Raw genomic sequence first — 12,500 nt, forward strand, 5'->3', positions numbered from 1 at the left:
GATAGATATATATATATATATATAGAGAGAGAGAGAGAGAGAGAAAGCGATCTGGAGAAAGGTGAAACCGTCGAGAAAGGGAGGAAGATTGGAGAGACGCGCACGCCCACCCTCTCCCGCCCGTCGTCTGGGGAGCTGCGAGATCCTCCTGATGACCCTAAGGATGACCTGTGACCTCCCCTTCCCACCCCTTCCCCACCCCCTTCCCCTCTCCCTCCTTAGAACATGCTGTGTCTCCTCCCATAAGTTACACCCTTGGGTCAAGGAGAAGAGGCAGAGGGAAAGGAGGGAAAGACGGAGGAGAATGATGATTTGGGGGAAGAGCAGAAAGGGAAGGAAGAGGGTGAGGAAAAACAAGGAGAAAAGGGAGAGGGTAAGGAGGGTGAGGAAGCGCCAGAGGAAAAGGATGAAACCGATTTGGAGAGAAAATAGGAGGAGAAGAGAAAGAAAGGTTGGGGGAAAAGGAAACGAGATGGAAGAGTAAGAGAATGAACAGAAGAAAAAGCAGAAAAGGAGAGAAGAAAATGATAATGTGTGGTTTAGAGAGAGAAGGGAGGATGGAAAAGAGCAGCGTGCTATACTTACGGGGAGGAAACAACAGGGATATGTAATAGATTATATATATAAAAAAAAGTTTAGCTCTCAATAACTCTTCATGAAACGTTTCTGGTACGGCATTATATCAAACCACTCCCACTTTCGGAACTGTATATCTAAAAAACGAGAAAAAGGCATAAGAAAAGAAAAAAAACGTCCTCTACTACACCCTCGCGCCCGCCATCAACCGCACTCCATACTCCATGATTATTATGGGCTCCATCACGAAATTCGTCCATAAAAAACTGTCGTGGAAGTCGGGAAAACGGACGAGTTCTTACTTCTCTCTCTCACTCACACATACACATATACGCACACACGTCCGTGCACACACTTACGTACACGCGGGCTGACCGAGCGCAATCGATCGGTTATCGCTCATAAATTATGAAAGCCGATGGCCATTGCTAAGATACAAATAGTACGTTCCGGATCCGCAAGTCAAGGAATCGATGCCTTCATGACAACCGAATGTAACAGCTTATAATTCAAAGGCGCGACGTGAAAATCAAGCATGGTTTTGTTTACGTCTGTCAATGGCGGCGGAGGAGGGTCACGAAGAACAGATTTCCCGCCAAAAATTAAAAAAGAAGAACATCGACGACGAGTAAGTAGATTGGATATGGTTTTGGCGGGAATTCCTTTTCATAAGGACAGGCATAAGAAGGGGAACTGAGGGAGAGAGAGATGTACAGTTGGAGGCAAGAGATAAAAATGAGAAAAACATAAATGAAGAAAACCGTTGGGAGGGAGGGAGGGAGGGAGGGAGGGTGGGGGAAAGAGAGAGAGAGAGAGAGTGAGAGAGTGAGAGAGTGAGAGAGAGAGAGAGAGAGAGAGAGAGAGAGAGAGAGAGAGAGAGAGAGAGAGAGAGAGAGAGAGAGAGAGAGAGAGAGAGAGAGAGAGAGAGAGAGAGAGAGAGAGAGAGAGAGAGAGAGAGAGAGAGAGAGAGAGAGAGAGAGAGAGAGAGAGAGAGAGAGAGAGAGAATGGACGAAGAGAAAGAAAAAGCAGAGAGGAATGCCAAAAAGGACACACCAGAAAAACCTCGGCGTCGTAACCGCGGGAGACGCCCTTTTGCACGTGCGAGGACCGGCGCACACACGCCCTTCCGAGGAGCGCTCGAGTCCTGTGGGATTCTCGGAAAGGCGCTGCAGGAGGATGCTTGTGACGGTCCACGCCCGTACGATGCGACACAGCCCACGCACACACGCACACGCACACACAACGTGATCATGTGCATAGTAATCTCAGCTGATGTTTTATAGTGTTATCATTATCACTGTTGGAGTTAATGATTCAATTTTTATGTTTGTTGTTGATGTCGTTATCACTATTAATATCATTACCATCATCACTATTATCATGATCTTATCACCATCAAGATCATCATCACAATCACTGCTTTTATTGTCGTTATCATTACCAATGTTATTAGTGTAATACAATCATCAAGATAGATCACTCCTTTATTCTTCCTCTACACCACTGCCATTTATTTCTCCTCTGAAAAGGGAAAGACGCAGACAAGAGATGGAAAGGTTTCATTCTTCCCCCGCCCTTCTCCTCCTCACTCCCCCCCCCCCTCCTCGTCCTCTTTCCCTCCTACTCTCCCTCTCCTCCTCCTTCACCTCATTCTCCCTCCCTTCCCACTCCACTCCACCATTCTCCACTCTTCCTTCTCCTCCTTCACCTCATTCTCCCTCCCTTCCCACTCCACTCCATCATTCTCCTCTCCTCCTTTCCACTTCCTATTCCTATTCCTATTCCTATTCCTATTCCTCTTCCTACAACTACTATTAAAACAACAACTACTACTATTACTACTACTACTACTACTACTACTCTTTCCTCCTCCTCCTCCTCCTCCTCCTCCTCCTCCTCCTCCTCCTCCTCGCCTCCCTCCTCCCTTCCTCCTCCTCCTCCTCCCTCCTCTTCCTTTCCCCTTCCTCTTCCTCTTCTCTCCCCTTCTCTCTCTTTCCTCTCTTCCTCTTCCTCTTCTCCTCCATCCGCCCTTTGATTGAAAAAGGTCCTGTGCAACTTTCACCCCCTTACGCCCTCCTGCCTCCTTTACCATCAGCCGTCCATCTCTATCTCTTTATTCTTAATCTTCTGTAATGTACTCTCCGTTTTTAGAGAGAGAGAGAGAGAGAGAGAGGAGGAGAGAGAGTAGAGCGGGAGAGAGAGAGAGAGAGAGAGAGAGAGAGAGAGAGAGAGAGAGAGAGAGAGAGGAGGGCTGGGGAAAAAATAGCAAAACAAAATGAAAACAAAATCAAAACAATTGAATTTACAAAAAAAAAGAACTACAGAAAAAACGAGTATAAAGATTGAAAGCAGAGGAGAGAAAAGGAAATAGGGAGAGATGAGAGAGGGAGATAGGAGGCATAGAAGAGAGAGGACAGAAGGGCCAAACATAGGTTGCAGTTGTCGCTCCTCCCTGATATTGACAGTTGATAGACCCGGTGCCAGACGTACGAAGGTAGGAGAGAGAGAGAGAGAGAGAGAGAGAGAGAGAGAGAGAGAGAGAGAGAGAGAGAGAGAGAGAGAGAGAGAGAGAGAGAGAGAGAGAGAGAGAGAGAGAGAGAGAGGGAGAGAGAGAGAGAGTTGGAGATTAATATGGGGGAGAAGATGGAGGAGGAGGGGGAAGAGGAAGAGGAGGAGGAGTAGGAGAAAGGGGAGAAAGAGGAGGAGAAGTAGCAAGAGGAGGAGTAGGAGAAAGACGAAGGAAAGAACACGAGAAGAATGGTAGGGAGGATAATATAGGAGCCGATATGAAAAAGGGAGAAATGAAACATGTAAAAGCAAGGAAATGCGAAAATGTCATACTAAAAAAAAAATGAATACAAAAATACAGAAGTCTAGAGGAGATGACGAGTAAAAAAAAATGTAAAAGTGTTGGGATTGATTGATAGATATATAGATATATAGATATATAGATAGATAGATAGATAGATAGATAGAGAGAGAGAGGAGATTGGTGACACGAAGGTTTCCAAAGGAGAGTACAGGGTAGATACAGTCTCGTCTCCCATATTTGCGGTAGACATCGAACGAAAGGATGGCAGGTGGCAGGTGACACTTGACACTTCATCCTTTACACTTCATCCTTGAAACTCCATCTTTCCTATTTCGGTCCTCATCCTTCATACTTCCCTTACACTTCATTCTCCACACTTCACCCTTCGCACTTGACACTCTCTCCTGCACACTTCGCTCCTCACCCTCGCACTTCAACTCTCACTTTCTACACTTTACCCTCCACACTTCCTCCTCCTCACCTGGCACTTCATCCTTCACAATTTGCTCCTATCCCTTTGCACTTCAGCTCCTCACTCTCTACAGTTCACTCTTCACACTTCACCTTACACACTTGACACTTCAATCTTCACAATCCGCACTTCATCGCTTACACCACCCTTCACCCTTGACACACCTGACACTCATCCAACACACTGGCACCAAATATCACCGAAAACGTTATGTATATTACATCGTCGACTTACTAACCATCATCCATGATATCACAAATATGTCATTCTAATTCTTCCGAAGAACAAAAGGCATGAATGAAGATGGAGTAAGAGACCAATAATTGTGACGAAGGAAACAAAAAAAAAAACAAGCAAACAAACACATACAAACGCACAAATCATCCCAAATCCCATCCTGCCAAACGTGGGACGGCTTCGAAAATTATGATTTTAATGGCAGTAGTGATGTTGATGGCTAAATGATAATAACAATCTAAATAATAATAATAATAACAATAATAATAATAATAATAATGATGATTACAATAACAACAACAACAACAACAATAATAATAATAATAATAATAATAATAATAATAATAAATAATAATAATAACATTATTAATAACAATATTTAGATTAACAAATACTGATGATGATAATGATGATGATAACAATAACATAATTAATACTGATAATAACAGCCATAGCTATACTAACAAGAATATCAGTAACTACAAATGAACTATGAAGAACACGATAACAAAAAACAACAACAGCATGTATATGTATATACATGTACAAGCTCGCCATATGTCTACTCATTTATACATGCCTCGAAAGAAGTGACAAGCAGTGTCACGACAGAACGACAAGCAAGCGTTCATTAACTTCCTTACGTATCGACAGTGTGAGATCATCTTAAACTTAAAAAATTCCTCGGATTAATCTTAAATTCCCTAATCCACATTCCAGATCGAGGCATTAAGAAATTAAAAGAATAAAGATATCATGAAGAATGAAGGAAAAATTTCCATCAATGTCAAAAAAAGGTAAACTTTGAACATTATAATTTTTTCCGTATCATTAGTTTATCAAATAGCAGTGCAACTACAACGCCCCTTTATTTGTACATCGTCCAGTGCCAAAGAGTGTCATTTTGGCATCAGAGAGTGTCATCCTAGTGTCAGGGACCTTAGCTGAGGTTCAAAGTGGCACTCTTTGGCCTCATGACTCACCTCCCTGATAACTGATAATACCTTGATATAATATGATAATTCAAACGTGATACTGATAGAAGGTTGTTTATTGACACAGCCCCTCGCGGCCGCACACATGTGTTGAACAAGCGGGCGGCGGGTTGAGGAGGGGGGGAGGGGAAGGGGAAAGGGGAAGGGAAGAGGGGAAGGGGAGAGGGGAAGGGAAGAGGGGAAGGGGAGAGGGGAAGGGGAGAGGGGAAGGGGAGAGGGGAAGGGAAGAGGGGAAGGGCAGAGAGGGTGGTCTGAGGGGATAGGGTTGGTGAAGGGGTAGAGGTTGAGGTGGTGCAGGGTCGGAGAGTCGGGGGAGAGGGGGGGGGGGTGAAAGTAGCAAGAAATACACTTTCGAAACTTTTCCTCCGATGAGGTCATTTTCACTCACGTCGGTGCGTCCTTCAATGTGGTGCACTTTTTCCTGCTTTGATGATAATCGTTATTTAAAGAAAATGCCGAGGAAAAAGAAAGACAAATTATATATGCGCCAAAGACATTAAATTGGGGAGGCAAAACCACATTAATTGTTATAGAGCAACAATATCGGTTTCGCATAGTTAAGTATCCCGTCACTTTCTCATAATGACAATTGCACAAGACTGATAATTAATTTACCTTTGATATATGCAAACTGTCATTCTAGATGATTCCCAAACCCTAAGTACCTTAAGCCAAATGTAAGAGCTATGTCGAGAACTTATTAATCCTTAAATATCAGATTGCAAATAGCGAAAAAAAAATCGTTATTTGTATCATACTTGTATCATATCAAATAAATAGAACAGAACACGCATACAAATATCTCTATTTATTTCCTTTACTTCATCTTATATTGTTTCACCACGTGAGATTGGTCGAGAGAAAAAAAATCCATTGTGAAATAATGTTATCCACAAGATGCCGTAAATCTGGAAAAAGTCACGTTTCCCAACAGGATCCAATCAACACCTTAGCAACGAAAATATATCCAAAACAAGATATCCTTTAGAAAAATCGTGATATCGAAGACTTTTATCGTCACATTGACAGCTGTGTTTTTATAATCGGATGCTAACCTCATCAGATAAGGGGAGAGGGATTGTACAAATTAGTCATTTTGTAAGAGAAATGAGAAAAGGAGGAGGAGGAGAGGGGGGAGGAGGAGGAGGAGGAGGAGGAGCTGGGGGAGGAGGAGGAAGTGGAGGAGGAGCTGGGGGAGGAGGAGGAAGTGGAGGAGGAGGAGGAGGAGGAGGAGGAGGAGGAGGAGGTGGGGGAGGAGGAAGAAGTGGAGGAGGAGGGAGAAGAAGAAAAAGAAGAAGAGGAAAAGAGGTAGGAGAAAGAGGAGGAGAGGAGGAGGATATGAAAAATAAGAAAAATAAGGAGGAAAAAAAAAGAGTATAATAATAATAGTAATAATAATATAGATTAATAATAATAACAATGATACCGATACTAATAATTATAATAATAATACAACAAACAACAATAAGAACAGTCATCATCATCATAATAATAGTAATAACAACAATAACAATGATAATAATAACAATAAGGAGTAGGCCAAGCAGAATAAAGAAAGTGAGAACCAGTGGAAGAAAGGAACACAATTAGAGTAACAGCAATAAAAGAGTAACATGGGAAAAAATGGTATAACCCCCACTGTATACAACAAACGAAACATTCCAACGTGGTCTCTTTCCGATAGAGAACTAAAAACTACGCATCCACTCAAGGCCCTTGGATCGGTGGCCAGATGAACAAAGAGAGCAGTTTTTTCATCAGAGAGAGAGAGAGAGAGAGAGAGAGAGAGAGAGAGAGAGAGAGAGAGAGAGAGAGAGAGAGAGAGAGAAAGATAAAAAAAAGAGAAAGAAAGCGTAACAAAAAGAGAGAAAGAGACACAAAGAGAGAGAAAGAAAAACAATGAGAGAAATTGAGAGGGACAGCGAGAGAGAGAAAAAAAAAACTGCCCAGCGGATGCGAAGGAGGGAAAGATGATGTCACACTTCCTCGTCATATTTGTTTCCGACGAAAAGAGGATGCGAGGGAAGGGACGAACACGGCGCGAGGGAAGGAGGAAAACTAAGAGGAAAGAAACTGAAATAAATGAAAACTAGAAATTTATAACAACAACAACAAGGATAATGATAATGATAGTGATAATAATAATCATGATATGACAATAGTAATAATGATAATAATAATAATAATAATAATGATAATAATAATAATAATAATAATAATAGCAATATTATTTATAATAATAATAACAATAATGATGATAATATTAATAATAGTAATAATAATAATAATACAACAGCAGTAACAGAGTAACAACAGCAAAAATAATAACAATAATAACCTTCGTAGATTATAACAACAAAACAAAACAAACCCCAAAGAAAACGTATACACACATACACACACACACACACACACACACACGCATACGCACACGCACACACGCATACGCACACGCACACATACACATACACACACACACACACGTACAAACAACAACAGCAACAACAGATTAAATAAACAAATCTAAATCTAAATACTATCAATAGACGCCCCAACAGCTGACGCCTTCACCCACGTAAGTCATGAGACCACTGAATCCAACAACTTTACGCTGTCACCAATTTTAACCACGTCTCTGCCTCTCCCATTCTCTCCTTCCCCCCCCCCCCTCTCTCTCTCTGTCTCTCTCTCTCTCTCTCTCTCTCTCTCTCTCTCTCTCTCTCTCTCTCTCTCTCTCTGTCTCTCTCTCTCTCGAGAAAAGAGAGAGAGATGTGCTCCCCCAGTCCCCGTGCACGTACTTGCATTGGTATGATAATGTGTACTTAGGTATAGTTGGGTATAACTGGGTATCCTCGGGTATATGGGTGCGGGTGAAAGTGTGGTCACAGGGTAGGTGAGTGTTTGTTTGTTTGTTAATCAACTTACAATCATTTTATTTTCATCTAATAGCAGAAAAAATGTATATTTAATATATGTGTATTTATGAGAATCGGTTCGATCAATTGCCTTGAAAAACGATGTGATTATTTACCATATATTTGTCGAGATGTTAGCCCCCCCCCCCCTCTCTCTCTCTCTCTCTCTCTCTCTCTCTCTCTCTCTCTCTCTCTCTCTCTCTCTCTCTCTCTCTCTCTCTCTCCCTCTCTCTCTCCTTCTTCTCCTTCTTTATCTCTGTGTATGAATAATATCAAGGACGACCTACCAGGCGTTCGATAACGTATCTCCAGAGTATTAAAAAAATGAAAGAAAAATGCAGCAAAGAAAAAGGTGAGGGCAGAAAGAGAGAGAGAGAGAGAGAGAGAGAGAGAGAGAGAGAGAGAGAGAGAGAGAGAGAGAGAGAGAGAGAGAGAGAGAGAGAGAGAGAGAGAAGTAAAGAAACAGACACACACAGAGAAAAACAGACAGACAGACTATACACCTACCTTCCTTCGCGTCTGAGGAGGAGCAGGAGCAGTCTTGCTCGTCACGTTCTTAACCTGCAGAGAGAGACAAAAATATTATTAACATATCATTTTCATTATCTGTGTCCTTATTACTATTATCACTACACAAATAGTTGCAGTACTATCATTATTATCACTAGCAAAAAAACCTTTACTGTTACTATATTTACTATACAAACAATTCTGGTCACTATTATTACCATACAAACCATTATTGTCACTATAATTACAACAATCATTACCACACATAATCATCCCTATTCACTGCGCAAATAATCTTAATTCATACCATCACTCCTTCTATCATTATCCCCATCATTATCACACATCCTATCTACACTATCCAAACTACACATCCTGCAAAGGCTTCAGTACTGGCAACAATACTACAATTGCCCCTTGCAACTACCACCATCGCCACTAAACTACCACCATCACCGCGGCTACCACACGCACCCTCGGTATTACCATCCTATCCAATCGTAAATTCGGAATATCTGGCTTTCCTGATGGGCGCGACGCATCACAGCACGCAATCGCCGGCATGATCTGATTAGCATTTCAAAGTGTGACGCTGAAAGGGAGTCGGGAAGGATGGGGGAAGGGGGTGGGGAGTGGGGGAAGGGGGTGGGGAGTGGGGGGAAGGGGAGAGGGGGTTAGAGGTGGTGCAGGGGGTGGGGAGAAAAGGGGTGGAGAGGGAATTGAGGGGAGGGGTGTTGGAGAAGTGGTGGGGTGAGGGGGTGATATAGGAGATGGGGGATGAGTGTTGGAGAGGTGGTGGGGTGAGGGGGTGATATTGGGGGTGGGGGTGAGTGTTGGAGAAGTGGTGGGGTGAGGGGTCATATAGGGGGTGTGGGTGAGTGTTGGAGAAGTGGTGGGGTGAGGGGTGATATAGGGGGTGGGGGTGAGTGTTGGAGAAGTGGTGGGGTGAGGGGTGATATATAGGGGGTGGAGGTGAGTGATGGAGAAGTGGTGGGAGAGAGGGGTGAGCACTGTGGTGTGGGTGTGGGGTGATGGGTGGTGAGGAGTGTTGTTGGGGACAGGAGTGTGGGCATGGGAGGGAGTGGTGATAAGAGTGGGGTTTCGGTAGGGGCGGGCGAAGGAGTAATGGGGTTCGGGGAATATCTTCACCTCAGCTGAGAGGGGAAATGTAACTGAATCATCACCCCTTTTATTCATGAACTAATTAAGGTAACCGGTAATTATTTTTTTTCTTACATTTATCTATTCATGAAATGTGATATCCGATGACGACACGGGGAAGTTTGAAGAAAATATCAAAGGGAGGAATGAAAACCTACGGAATCGCCACTCCATTTACATTTCTGAAAATCACGCGTGCGCGCACACAAACACAAACATTCGGAAGCTTTCACTCACCAACACAAACACACACAACCACACGCACAAATCAAACAAAACAATACAAAAACAACAAAGAAACTAAACAAAATACTAGCACGACAACAGCTGCCACACTTGACTAACAAACAACCGCAGAGCCTCCTTAAAACAGATACAGAAGGTACGACCAGTCCGCCATGACCTGTGGGCCGCCAACAAGCTATAAGGTTCAACACCAACTGGCAAAACACGGTGACCTCGCCTCTAACTACACGAAAGACGTAATACCCATATCAGACTCGGGCCAAATCAAGTGACCGAACAGCTGATAATAAGTGTCTAGGCGAAAGCGAAAGGAGGAGGAGGAAGAGGCGAAAGAAAGAGAGAGAGAGAGAGAGAGAGAGAGAGAGAGAGAGAGAGAGAGAGAGAGAGAGAGAGAGAGAGAGAGAGAGAGAGAGAGAGAAATAAAGTGAAAAAATGAGAAAGAAAGAAAAAGAAAAAGGAAAAGAAAAAGGGAAATCTAGTGATAATAAGAGAATAAAAGACTTTTTCTTGACCGTAAAATAGACCAATAATACCCGAGCACAATGTCACTGCGTCTTGCCAGAGATGAACGCACGCGAGTAGCAAGAGGAGGGACGCCTTACAAATGGATACGATCAGCATCGTCCTCCACACATGGATGGTTCGGGGAGAGGGGAAGGTGGGGAGAGGGGTAGGGGAAGGTGGGGAGAGGGGTAGGGGAAGGTGGGGAGAGGGGTAGGGGAAGGTGGGGAGAAGGGGTAGGGGATGATGGGGAGAGGGGTAGGGGAAGGTGGCGAGAGGGGAAGGGACACAGGAGGGAAGGTGGGGAGAGAGGTAGGGGGGAAGGTAGGGAGAAAGGGAGGTAGAGGCAGAGGGGGAGAGGGAAAGGTGGAGAGAGGGGAAGAGAGGGAGAAAGGGAGATGGGAAGGTGAGGAAAGGGGGAGAAGGGAAGGCGGAGAGAGAGTGGGGAGGGAGACAGAAGGAGGAAAGGAGAGGGAGAAAAGGTGAGGGAGAGGGGGTGGAGGAAGACTGGTGGAAGGAGTAAGAGAAGGGGAGGGGTAGGGATGGGGTAAAGAGAGGAGGGGGATAAAAGGGCAGAGAGAGGGGAAGAGGGGTCAGGAGAGGAGAAAATGGTTGGAGGAAGGGGAGAGAATGGGAGAGGTGGAGAAGGAAGGAGAATTGAAAGGAAGACAGGGGAAGGGGGGAGGAGTGAAAAGAGGAGAGAAAGAGATTGAGAATGAGTGAGAGAAAACCCGAGGCTATCAGTCCCTTCTACCTTCTATCTTTTACTAAAAGTCTGAACACCTCCTAAAATTGCAATATATTAAAACTGTAGAAAAACAAATCCAACATAGTAATATAAACCATTATGATACGTACAGTACATCTTGAATTCGTATGTACGTACATGTGCGCATGTACACATACGTCTACATGCTACTGTGTATTTGTCTTCATGTGCCTGCGCCTGTCCGTGTGCATGTGCTCCTGACGTCCGTGAATGAGCGTGCATGCGTACGTGTCATCACAACATGAAGCGTGACAATAAATTCTGCGTTTATTAGCAGTCAATAGAGCCCTCTTAGCGTGATGAATAACGCCATTTGTTGAAGTGGCACGCTGAAAATGGTTTACGTCACCGCTATTTTCTACGTTATTTTCAGCCTTCAATTTGTCTAATCCCTCCTTTCTCTCTCTCCCTCCTGTGTGGATCGTTTCTTCCTCTCTCTTTCTCCCTCTCCCTCTCCCGTTCTCTCTCTCTCTCTCTCTCTCTCTGTCTCTGTCTCTGTCTCTGTCTCTTTCTCTCTCTCTCTCTCTCTCTCTCTCTCTCTCTCTCTCTCTCTCTCTCTCTCTCTCTCTCTCTCTCGCTCTCTCTCTCTCTCTCTCTCTTACACGCCACCCACACGAACCACCTTTGTGATTTCAGCCACAGCTCCGAGCGTTGCTGATGTAACACCTGCGTTTGATAAGGGTTATCTCCCGCAGCCGAGAGATAAGATGCGGGATGGAGTCACGATTAGGGGGTGGGGGTGAGGGGGCAAGGGGAGTGGGGTGAGGGAGCAAGGGAGTGGAGTGGGGGTGAGGGAGCAAGGGGAGTGGGAGCTGAGGGAGAGCAAGGGGAGTGGGGTGAGGGAGCAAGGGGAGTGGGGTGAGGGAGCAAGGGGAGTGGGGTGAGGGAGCAAGGGGGTTGGGGTGAGGGAGCAAGGGGAGTGGGGTGAGGGAGCAAGGGGGTGGGGGGGAGGGAGCAAGGGGAGTTGGGTGAGGGAGCAAAGGGGGTGGGGGTGAGGGAGCAAGGGGAGTGGGGTGAGGGAGCAAGGGGAGTGGGGATGAGGGAGCAATGGGGTGGGGGTGAGGGAGCAAGGGGAGTGGGGTGAGGGAGCAAGGGAAGTGGAGTGAGGGAGCAAGGGGGTGGGGGTGAGGGAGCAAGGGGAGTTGGGTGAGGGAGCAAGGGGGTGGGGGTGAGGGAGCAAGGGGAGTGGGGTGAGGGAGCAAGGGGGTGGGGGTGAGGGAGCAAGGGGAGTGGGGTGAGGGAGCAAGGGGGTGGGGTTGAGGGAGCAAGGGGGTGGGGTTGAGGGAGCAAGGGGAGTGGGGTGAA

The 12,500-nt window shown here is 45.1% G+C and overlaps 1 protein-coding gene across 2 annotated transcripts in view; it reads right to left on the bottom strand.

The window, feature by feature from the left end:
- The window catches only part of LOC125031165 (ras-responsive element-binding protein 1-like), a 212,849-nt gene that overhangs the window by 69,881 nt on the left and 130,468 nt on the right, over positions 1–12,500 (bottom strand). For both annotated transcript variants that reach the window (XM_047621729.1, XM_047621732.1), the window contains exon 2: positions 8,516–8,569. In XM_047621729.1, the coding sequence (XP_047477685.1) occupies positions 8,516–8,569 (54 nt within the window). The remainder of the gene's footprint in view (positions 1–8,515; positions 8,570–12,500) is intronic.

This window comes from Penaeus chinensis, chromosome 12, assembly GCF_019202785.1.
Source record: "Penaeus chinensis breed Huanghai No. 1 chromosome 12, ASM1920278v2, whole genome shotgun sequence".
In the NCBI taxonomy this organism is placed as follows: domain Eukaryota; kingdom Metazoa; phylum Arthropoda; class Malacostraca; order Decapoda; family Penaeidae; genus Penaeus; species Penaeus chinensis.